The following is a 12,078-nucleotide window of genomic DNA, read 5'->3' on the forward strand; positions in this document are numbered from 1 at the left end:
TTGGGTGAAATTTCTTAAATTTCGAACAAAATTTTGGGAAAAATGAAATTTCGAAATTTCATAACGTTTCGGGTATACCAATTTCAGTTTCGGTCGAAATTTAAAACCATGACTACGAAATGTGGGCATTTCCATTAACCAGGCCACTATAATTTATTTAGGTTGTGTTAGGCAACCATTCTCGACCTCGTTCGCCAAACGAGCAGAAACAGGATAACGAGAATCCTCCTAAGTAGATGAGCCGCTTTGAAAAATCTCATTATTCCGCATCTTTTAGGTGCCAATAAAAATAGAAAGGAGAGATACTGGTGGAAATCATTTTTACATATTTTCAGGATACCTCATTCACCACTTGGAAAAATGGGGCGGGGAAAGAAAAATTTTCCCAAGAAAAAATTTTCCATCAGAAATGCGACCAAGATCCACAGCTGGGTCCGAATTTTGAACTGTCTGACTTGATTACCATGTATGGAATATGATTTTTTTTAAGTGTAGGATATAGGAATTGATAATTCCACTCCCTCTGGGCACCATTCACCCCTTTATCAACTTTAGACTCTCTCGTTAATCATTAGCTCATATACAGCTCATCGGAAATAATAGAGAATCCAATGGAAAATTTTTGAAATAAAGAAGTGGGTGTGTACTGGGTAAAAACAGGGTGTACTAAATCAAAACAGGATGTATTTTTCCTAACTAAGGAAAATAAAATCCAGCATTAACTCATTTACCATAAAAAGCCGAACAAAGAAAATGAAATTAATTTGTGTCTATAGTCAAAAGGAAAATCAAATACATAAGTCGGATTTTTCTCTTGTTTGTTTCTGTTAAAAAGCTGAGTACCGAGTCTGACGGTAAAGAATCTCTCGGTCTCCCCCAGAAAATTCAGCAACACTGACGCACCGAACAAGCAACCACCTGGGCCCACTGCCTCAATTTTGTCTTTACCAGCTGAGGATTATCACCTTTAACAAAAAAAAAAAAAAATTAATAAAAATGATCTCAGCCGTTGAATTCAAGACGCGTGAATCACGATATAGATCTAAATTCAAAGAATGTTGGTACATTTCACATGGGTTCTCCGTTTAGTGCGCTTTTTTAAAATTAAGACAACCCAAAAATGCGGTTTCATACAGGCGTAAGCCCGTATAGTCCGGTATTTTTTAAAAAGTATTGTACGGCCCACACCATAGGATGATCCAAACCGTCCATCACTTCCAATGGATGATCCTAGCCCCCCGATCAATATAAGATCTTCCGTTATAGATGGGAAGATTAGGATCATTCTATGGAAATGGACGGTTTAGATCTTCCGATGGACGGGTTTAAACCCAAAAACAAAAAAGAAAGATATCAACAACAAAACCCCGGATTTGAAATAGGATGATCCAAACCGTCCATTTGAAGGACCCCAACACAAATAGTCTGTGCCAGAAAAATCATTTTCATAGTATGATCCTAGCCATCAGATCTATAGAATAACTGCATATTATCAAATCTTCTATAGATTGAAAGGTTGAGATGATCCTATGGGAATGATTTTTAAGGCACAACTTACGTTATGGCCCATCAAATGAACGGTTCGGATCATTCTATAGAGATGTTAAAAAAACTACCTGAAAATGTTAAAAAAATAAATAAATAAACCAAAATAAAAATATCAACTCCTAAACCCAGGAATTGATATTTCCACCCCCTTGTCTTGGTTTCTTCCATCCCTGTCTGAAAAACAGGGGTTTGATCAACGGCTGGGATCGTCTCCCTAATTAAGAGATAGATAGACACAGAGAGAGAGAGAGAGAGAGAGAGAGAGAGTACCTGCAGTAATGATGTTTTCGTGAGGGCTCTCAGCAGGAGATACGTCTGACTCAGACGCAGAAGCCGATTTAGAAACGGTCTCATAATACTGCTTATGAACGGCATAATAAAGATCAAGAGCAGGTAACGTATCGGACAACCTTTGATCCTTTATCGGAGAATCAAACCCGAAACCCAGTTCGATACAACCTCTGAGTTCATCTAAATCCTCATCCGTTACGCTCTTGCTACGTCTCGGCCGATTGTTACTTTTCCTTCTACGCCATGCGTCGTCCCGGTACGTATCGGTCGACAAAGACCGTTGCTTGTAAAGTGGGTTCGGCCGGATTTCCGACATATCGGCCCTTTCCGGCCGGCACGGGTGACCGTATCGGTCGTACCCGGTACGAGTTGGGATCCCTCTTCTAGGGTTTGAAGCTACGAGGGTTCGTAATGGTGGAAGGGTTTTTAAAGGATGCTTTGGTTGGTCCGCGTCATGATGACCTGGATTTTTTCTTTCTTTTGAATTTTGGGTTCTTTCCAGAATTAAAAAGGGTAATTATGTAATCACCCCTATTTTCTTCCTAGGCCACCTCTTTCTACGTAAATATGTAGTCATTAATAGAAGCAATGGGGGTGGTTAGGGTTAGTTACGAAAATGAGACGAATATATCACTTCTCGTTAAGTAGGGGGTTTTGCAAACGAACCCTTGTACTATGCTTTATTTGTAAACAAGAGTATTCTAATTTGGTAATTTGCAAATAGAGTCATCGCATTTGTGTTTATTTTGCAACTTTGGTCACGTGATTAATTTGTGACCAAAATACCGTCCACAAATTGAAGGGTTAGGATGACCCTACGGAGCTGATTTTTTAGGCACAGACTGTGTGAGGGCCCATCAAATGAATGCTTTGAATCACTCAAACAATGTGGCTCCCACTGTATTCAAAATACCGCCCACAAATTGAAGGGTTGGGAAGACCCTATGGAGCTGATTTTTTAGGCACAAATTGTGTGAGGACCCATCAAATGAATGCTTTGAATCACTCAAACAATGTGGCTCCCACTGTATTCAAAATACCACCCACAAATTGAAGGGTTGGGATGACCCTATGGAGCTGATTTTTTAGGCACAAACTATGTGAGGGCCCATCAAATGAATGCTTTGAATCACTCAAACAATGTGGCTCCCACTGTATTCAAAATACCGTCCACAAATTGAAGGGTTGGGATGACCCTAAGGAGCTGATTTTTTAGGCACAGACTATGTGAGGGCCCTTCAAATGAATGCTTTGAATCACTCAAACAATGTGGCTCCCACTGTATTTTAAGCCCACGGAGTATATTAGTTATTTAATCTACGGAGTATGAACCCTTTTCTCTTCTAAGGTTTTGTGTTTGAAAAGTTTTGCCTCATTTTTGTCTTGTACGAGTAAAAACAAAATCAACTATGGATACTTTAGTTTGCTTGTTGAATAGAAGAGGAAGCTTCTACTCCTCTCCCTTCATTTGAGTCTACGCGCATCTGCCTGACTAATTTGCAAAATTCGCACAGATGTGATGACTCTATTTGCAAAATATAAAATTAGACGACTGTTTTTGCAAATAAAGCAAATTAGGAGACTTGTTTTGGAAAAACCCCAAAAGGGTAAGAGGCAGGATAGTGGCAGCCTGGCAGGCCCGTTTGAATGGAGAGTGGGTCCATATGAATATATGCAATAAGGTAGCGTTTATTGGAGCTTTGCTGGGACCCACCACTGTGGGTTTAGCCAATGAAGAAGCTTTTATCATTTGTTTTCGTGAGACGGGTCTGATGAGAGGTGGTGGGAACGGGTGGGGTTTTTATTTTAACGTCAACGGTGGAGTCCTTTTCTCGTTTTTTTTTTTTTTTTGGGTGCGTCATATCTACGCGATGGCTAAGGTGGATTTTGGTGGGCCCGGCCAGCTAAGCAATGAGGGATGACGTGGCGTGGGCGTATACTGTCTAGCTGGAGTCATAGGGCTAGTGAGAATGGGGAATAAAAGATTAGTCTTTTCGGATTGCAATTGAAAAAAAATTACGAGAAAAAAAAAAGTGGGTCCCATCTTTCAACCAATGGGGACCACATGGACAAGTCGTTTACGTGTAGTCAAGTATAAAATTTTGAGCCGGCATGGAGGAAGAAGGGAAGATGCGTACAACTAGCACAAGGGAGTGCCAATATCAAAACCAGGACTCCTTATATATAAAACTATATATAGGAGTCCCAAGAAACTTCCATAGGTGTATTTTAGTCTATGGAAGGATTCTTAGTAGTATGAAAACCAAAGAATATGCTTGTGGTTGATTTTCAAAATATGGAACACATTTGACTCCCAAGGGGGCTGCTTTCCATATTGAGAACGAGTCGGGGTTTATGTTATTGGCTCACATTGAGACCACTAGACCAGCCCCCCCCCCAATGGTTAGGATGTAGTGATGTACTATACATGCAAGATAGACAATCTCATGGGCTTATTCAAGATAAAATTATGCAAGAATTTCTATCACAATGGAGAACAACTACATTGGCTAGTTCAAGATAAAATTATTCAAACAGGTGACTAATCCTAAGAACAACTTATCCAAGATTTTTCTATCACAGTGGAGAACAACTGCATTGGGAGTGTGACGTAGAGCGCACAATCGGCGGAAGCGCAAATCAGATTGGATCTATAAATTTCTTTTCAATTTTGGAACAACATAGGGATCTTCATCTTACTTTGGACGTGGGGACACTTGAGATCGGATCAAGCACGGAATTATCGGCAACAACCCTTGCATGCAACAAGGGATGAAGATGGGAGGAATTGAAAAAAAGCTACAATCAATAGCTTGCAATTCCAATTTCTCAATAAAGACAAAAATACAAGAGATAATTTCTCCCCAAATTTCAAATTATAAAGAAGTTCTCAAATGAGAGACCATCGTGCTTTATAGACTAACCCATTACAATATGAAATGACTTAACTACCACTAGTATGACAACTAAAGACACATGAAAGTAAGAAAAATACAAACATGACACCATATGACTAATACTAGTAAAACCAAAAGAAAACCCACATTATGGAGACATGGAGGCTTATGTAAAATGCCTAGGGAATACTCCAAAAGAAAACCCACCCTTTACATCTTGCTCTCTCACTAAATAAAAAGAAAAAAAACTCAGACGCATGTCTATTTCTCTCTCAAACACACAAATCCGATTCAATTCTCCAACTGAGCTCAAAATCAATGATTTCACAGCAACATTTCTTTTTTAAAAGCTTGATTTGGCGATAGCAGCGAATTCTGACCAACCACTTGCTTTCCCTCAAATCTTTTGCTCCAACTTTCCCCTTTTTCTTCCATATTAGAATCTCATCGTAAAATTTTCCTCAAAGTCCTACTTCCATTCCCTTCTCTTCTCCAGCAGTGGCTATTATCCTCTCGATGCGGTAAGAACACACAGCTAAAATTCAGGATGCCGAAAAACTACTCAAAGCAAACAACAAATAGCCACGATAAGTCACGGAATTGGCTTGTGCAACAATTCCAATGTGTAATAAAATAAAGAAAGGCGACAAGAAATACAGAATTTGATTCAACAAGTGCGTGCAACAATTCAAGTGTATAGCAAAATAAAGAAAGGCAATAAGAAATCCAGAGACACAAGATTTACGTGATTCGGCAAATGGGCTACATCCACAGGCAATCTGACAAGTAAATATTTACTAACAAGAAGGATATATTACAAACAAGGGTGAAAGCCCTTACCCCTCCAAAAATGGTGAAAAATCCACTACCGCAACCCAAGCAAAAGCCCAATTTTGTCTTTACAATTGTTCAAATATGTTAGATTTCACCGTTCGATTGGGTTGAAATTAACTGTTAGATCATCTTAGTGATAGATTAGGCAACTGGGTAAAATGAGGTAACCTAGCTAGATTAGGCAGCTAGATTAAATTAGTAATCATGTTTGATTTGAATATTATATTCTTAACTATCTCATTCCAAGTTTATCATAACGTACTTTCTATGTTTATCATGTAAGTGCTCTATATAAGCACCAATTGATTGTAAGTGCTCTATATAAGCACCAATTGATTGTCTTTGTAAATCATCCAAGAATTAGTGAAATTCCTAATTTTATCATGGTATCATAGCACTTACATGGGATTCGAAACTACTTCTCTTTTCTAATTTTCTCCCTTTTTAGTTGCATTCTATAAACCGTCCTTAATCAACATCTTCGGTGGATATCAGATATCAATATTCAATGCATTAAATTAGGGAATTCATTAGAGATTTTTTTGAGGAATTTTATTGTAATATCAAACGTATGTTGATTTTCCAATCCACATATATTTGAGAGGGCATGTTAGAATATTTGAGATTTCACTGTTGGATTGGGTTGTAACAAACTGCTAGATCATCTTGGTGATAGATTAGGCAAGTTGGTCAAATGAGGTAACCTAGTTAGTTTAGGCAGCTAGATCAAATTAGTAATTAGGTTAAATTAGAATATTATATGGGAAATGATAAATGCGCCCCTTTTCATCACTAGGGACACCTAGTAGCATTGTATCAATGACTCAGAGGGGCTGATGTACTTCACGTCAGAAGGATTCAAAGGATTTGATTGCCACGTATGCAGTTGGGTGTCCCAAGTGATGAAAAGGGGCGCATTTATCATTTCCCGATTATATTCTTAATTATCTCTTTCCATGTTTATCATAACCTACTTTATATGTTTATTATTTAAGTATTCTATGTAAGCACCCATTGATTCTCTTTGTAAATCATCCAAAAATTAGTGCAATTCCTAATTTTATTAACAATGTCTTCACGATCCGAAAAGCACCACAATGTAACCCAATAACCTTGGATCTAATTCTTGCAAGAGAAGAAAAAGAAAATCCTTGGAGAGAAATACACTCTTTTATTGTAAAAAAAGGAGCACTAACTCATACGTGAAGAAAAAAGCTCCAACTAATGATAAAAGCTTTCTTTAGTGGACCGCAGGTATGTTCTATAGGACTACTTACTTTCCCATCTCTTATGTTATAAAATACATTCTAAGAATGCCTTTTCATAATGAAGTTAATTCCAAACTTAAGAAATGTAGTGATTTTATATCACCAATCCATGACACTTGCTGCCCTGCCATTCCCTTCTCTTCTCACAAAACTTGAAACACTCCCCCTTCCCAATAGTTCCCATCCCTTTCTCATTCTCTCCAGCCAGGAAATGGCGAACAAGGGATAGCAACCCCAAAATGCTATACGTATGCTGAACATGCCGAATATGTGTGCACCCTCTTATACACATGAATAAAAGCATAACACTCTCATTTTTTTATGGAAACTTGTCTATAAAAAAGAGTATAAAGTCCTGCAGTACGTTATATAAGAATGTAAAACAAGGATCCAATTTTGCAACTTCCAATGTTCTCTAACCACATATCCCAATTGTTTCTAGTTACTCATTTAAAGCAATCCGGAAACCTGGTTAGAAAACATTGTTAGTTACATGATTGTGTCTTATATAATTAAGATCTCAGAGAGCAACTAAAATCCTTCTAGAGGGAGACTATTCTCTCATTTAGTGAGATTTACACCTACACACAGAAAGTTCTTACTCTCAAAGTATCGACAAATAGTCCAAATGTACAAGCAAATAGCCCATCAATATGGTTCTAGACTATATGGTTCTAGACTATAAATTAATGACAATCAAAATGTCTCCTAAATAGGTCCCATATTAATTACAAACTGAGGGTTCACTCTCACCAATGAGACAAATCCCATAGAGCTTGAAAGCTTCTCCCTAAAGGGAGTTCAATTGAACATTTACATTATGTGATGGTTCAAAACCACTTCTGCAAGACAGAGAGATGTCAACCTCCCTTTATTGGGAATATTCACTTATGCAAACTAGTAGCAAATAAACCAGTGACAAAGACAAATTTACATGTATAGTAAGACGGCTATAGTACCGCAGAAAGGGCATGATACTATAGGGAGATTATTGATTACATCAGTATAGCCTTTCATTTAATGTTATATGAATATGTTAAATATAGGAAGATTATCCCCCCCCAGTACGATTATGCACCCCCCTTTTAAAGTTAATTGTGTCAAACTTTAACGCTTTTTTATGTCAAATCACGTTAAAAGGGGGGCGCATAATCCTACAGAGGAGGTGAAAAAAATAATCTCGCTAAATATAGTTTGATTTTGATTTATATAATGATATTTATGATTAATTATCTTTTGCTTAATCCATAAGATATTGTTCATTCTTTTTATTGTATGCTTTTAATGATGGGTATGCTGAAAATAGGATAATCTATTAAATTAATTATATAATTATATAACTAATAATTATCGAGATAATGGCATGGTACTCACACAACAAGACCTACCTCATTGAGTGAGATTAGACCATCCTAATTTTCTAAGAGGTTAGGAAGAAACATGCCTGTTCATATGTGACATAGCTAGGCAATGTTAATATTTAGTGATATCTACTTTCTTATATTTACCTAAAGCCGGGCATGGTCAATATATGTGTCTAATTGAGACTTTGTTGGGAAAGTGCCTAGACTAATATTCAATAACATATGAGCTTGGAAATTATGATTTTACTAGATCTATTCATTAGTGAAGATTCATGATTTTGATCGATGGTCATACATGTTTGATTGAATGGAGGATTTGAGCTACTAACTTGCATGGGAATAGAGTTAATTCACTTCAATGTATGTTCTCTACATCTAAGGAGGTGAGAGTGGACCACAGGGCTCTGTGGATCTAAATGAATACCCACAATGTCCCACTAATGCCCAAATGTAAATAAACTTGTAAAAAGGAAAAGAAAACAGTAAAAATAAAGTGATTTATTTATTTTTAATTGCAAGCAATCTTGTAGCCAAGAGGTGAGGGAGATTCTTTTCTTGAGCCATTGGGAGTCTTTCCAAACATTAATTGGATTTTCTTTCCTAAAGTATGTTCAAAGGTCGGCTAATTGAGATGCGGATCCCCTAATATACTATAGATCATCGCGTTCTTACCACCTTGACTTACACTGCTCTTGTACTATATATTTTTCGTTTTCTGTACTTTTTGTCTCCATGATCTTCTCGGTGGTATGTTTTTTTTCTTCTTCTTTTAATAAAATTCCAACATTTAAAAAAAAGAACCCTATGTATGCTACAAAGGGATTTAGTCAGACCATCGCAGAAGGCATTTTGCGGATGGACTGTTGCATGTGAGAGCAGCCAGCCACACAGGCTCAGATTTTGTCTTATTCATTTAATTCACCTGAGGTCTCACATTGAACAACCCATCCGCAAAATGCATTCTGCGATGGGTCCCCAGCAAATCCCTGCTATAAAATAAGTAAATTTTTACGGCGTGGAGTTGTGTGTGTGTGTGTGGGTGGGTGGGTGGGTGCGTGGGTGGGGGAGAGGGTGGGACGGTGCAATATACTATCAACTCTCTTCAGCTTTGATATTTTGTTCTAATTACATTCGTATGTAACAGTGAAAGAATTTGGTGGTTTGATCCACTTTCTGCTTAAGGGCTACCATTATTACATGTAATTGATAGAAATACTTCAACTGCTTTACCCAAATGATTTCAGTAAAGTTTCCAAAAGTGAAGGGTGTCTTAATCAGAATAAAACCGCAGTCATCTTTGTTTCTAGGGGTTTTTGCAAAAGCAGTCCCCTACTCTGCGCTATTTGCAAAAACAGGCCTGTAGTTTGACAATTTGCAAACAGAGTCACCAGGCTTGAAAGAAATTTGCAAAAGGTCATGCCATTCATTTGTCTCCAAAATACCAATGGCAGATTTTTGTTTGACACACAAAAGACCAAAATTTCCTCAAGAGATGAAAATATGAAAATCTCCCGGCCTTTAACAAAAGGGCAGCCAAGTGCACGAGGCTCCCACCATTGCAGGGTCTGGGTAGGGCTAGATGAAAATTACCCTCTAAAAGACCAAAATACCTGTGATGCTCGATGATATGTTTTGATAAGGTGGGTCCCACCAACTCAATTAAAACCCATGCACAGGTGGGGCCCACCATTTTTCCTCATGTTTTGATGGGGCACGTGCCAACAATCTTCATTCGAACTCATGTGTAAAGCTGGCCCAACAAATTTACACATCATGGGTTTGATGGGGTTGGGTCCACTTTTCAGATCCATGCATAATAAATCTAGTAGATATATAAATGATGATTCAGAACTTATTATTAACTGTCATGGGTATTTTGGCCTTTCTAGTGCTAGGGGTACAACTTGGGTCGGGTTGGCTTCAGCTTTTGATAAAAAATGAATTCGAATCAACTCGAACCCGAACCGATTTTAAGGTAAAAAGCTCAACCTGAATTCTCAAAATTTGACCCTTTACAATAATGTACTTTTTGTCTTTTTAATACAATTTGGTCTTTTTCAACTAGTCAAAAAAATAATAATAATAAAATAAAATCTACCCTTGGTATTTTTGTCACAAATTGATGTCATAACCTGATTTGCAAAATTCCCTCAAATGTAATGAGTCTATTTGCAAAATTTCAAACTAGAAGACCCTCTTTGCAAATAAAGCAAAGTTTAGGACTTCTTTTGCAAACCCCAGCCCCCCAACGGCTGGCTAATTTTCCCACCATTTGACCGGTCTCTCTCTCTCTCTCTCTCTCTCTCTCTCTCTCTCTCTCTTCACACACACACACACAACAGGAACAAGGAACAGTTGGTGGGCCCAACAGAAACCGTTGGTGGAATTGTGGGCTTATCTTTGAACAATGTAGGCCCCGCCCATACCACACCATAGAATAATCCAAACCGTCCATTTGATGGGCCATAAACGTAAATAGGTTGCGTCCCAAAATATTATTTCCATAGGCTGATCCTAGCCCTCCGATCTAAATAGAAACTACATCTTATGCAACCCCTATAGATTGTAGGGTTGTGATCATCCTACGGAAATATTTTTGGGGCACAAACTATTTACATTGTGGCCCATCAAATGGACGGCTCGGATCATCCTATGGTCTGGACAGTACACTTCATTTTCAAAAATATGGGTGGGGCCTAAATTGGTACGAACCACACCATAGGATGACCCAAACTATGGACGGCTTGGATCATCCTATGTTGTGGACGGTACGCTTCAATTTGAAAAATATCGGTGGGGCCTACGATTTGGCCTTAATGTTAGTGTACGACCAACTCCATAGGATTATCCAAACCATGGACGGCTTGGATCATCCTATGTTGTGGACGGGCCTTAATGTTACTGTATGACCACAGGATGATCCAAACCATTCATTTGATGGGCCAACCCTTTTGGGGGCACAACCCATTTACGTTATGGCCCATCAAATGGACGGCTCGGATCATCCTATGGTCTGGACGGTACACTTCATTTTCAAAAATATGGGTGGGGCCTAAATTGGGCCTTAATGTTACTGTACGAACCACACCATAGGATGATCCAAACCATGGACGGCTTGGATCATCCTATGTTGTGGACGGTACGCTTCAATTTGAAAAAATATCGGTGGGGCCTACGATTGGGCCTTAATGTTACTGTATGACCAACTCCATAGGATTATCCAAACCATGGACGGCTTGGATCGTCCTATGTTGTGGATGGGCCTTAATGTTACTTTACGACCAACTCCATAGAATGATCCAAACCATTCATTTGATGGGCCACAATGTAAATAGGTTGTGCCCCAAAAATCATTTCCATAGGATGATCACAACCCTACAATCTATAGAGGTTGCATAAGATGTAGTTTCTATTTAGATCGGAGGGCTAGGATCAGCCTATGGAAATGATATTTTGGGATGCAACCTATTTACATTTATGGCCCATCAAATGGACGGTTTGGATTATCCTACGGTGTGGTATGGGCGGGGCCTACATTGTTCAAAGATGGGCCCACCATTCCACCAAGGTTTCTGTTGGGCCCACCAACTGTTCCTGTTGTGTGTGTGGAGAGAGAGAGAGAGAGAGAGAGAGAGAGAGAGAGAGAGACCGGTCAAATGGTGGGAAAGTGACATATACGTTAGATCCTAACGTTAAACGTTAGGAAGCCGTCAAGAGGGGGCGGGGGGGTGGGGGGTGGGGAGGGAATATCAGCGCCCTTTGCTTACCATCCAAGAAATGAGTGAATAAAGTAAGCAAGCATGCGTCTAGAAACGCAAGGCGTGAATCACGGGAAGGTTGGTCTCCATATTTTGTTACGTGCAAGTTGCTAAAAAG

At 38.7% G+C, this 12,078-nt stretch overlaps 1 protein-coding gene across 1 annotated transcript; it reads right to left on the reverse strand.

Annotated features, from left to right (window-relative positions):
- Nucleotides 1-733: 733 nt before the first annotated feature.
- On the reverse strand, nt 734-2,250 carry LOC143857841 (uncharacterized). The gene is made up of 2 exons (XM_077368359.1): nt 1,819-2,250; nt 734-965 (listed from the first exon to the last, which is right to left on the reverse strand). Exons 1-2 carry the CDS (start codon nt 2,153-2,155, stop codon nt 886-888), a joined length of 417 nt encoding a protein of 138 aa, XP_077224474.1. The 5' UTR covers nt 2,156-2,250; the 3' UTR covers nt 734-885.
- Nucleotides 2,251-12,078: the final 9,828 nt, after the last annotated feature.

This window comes from Tasmannia lanceolata, unplaced genomic scaffold (genome assembly GCF_043159265.1).
Source record: "Tasmannia lanceolata isolate RefF3 unplaced genomic scaffold, GAP_Taslan_0.1 ptg000025l, whole genome shotgun sequence".
NCBI classification, from domain to species: domain Eukaryota; kingdom Viridiplantae; phylum Streptophyta; class Magnoliopsida; order Canellales; family Winteraceae; genus Tasmannia; species Tasmannia lanceolata.

What these genes read in the sequence shown, in the direction of transcription:
- LOC143857841 (XM_077368359.1), bottom strand. Translation starts at nt 2,155, where the DNA reads ATGTCGGAAATCCGGCCGAACCCACTTTACAAGCAACGGTCTTTGTCG. An exon ending in CGAAAACATCATTACTGCAG is followed by an intron (nt 966 to 1,818) that starts GTACTCTCTCTC and finishes TTTTTGTTAAAG; the next exon opens with GTGATAATCCTCAGCTGGTA.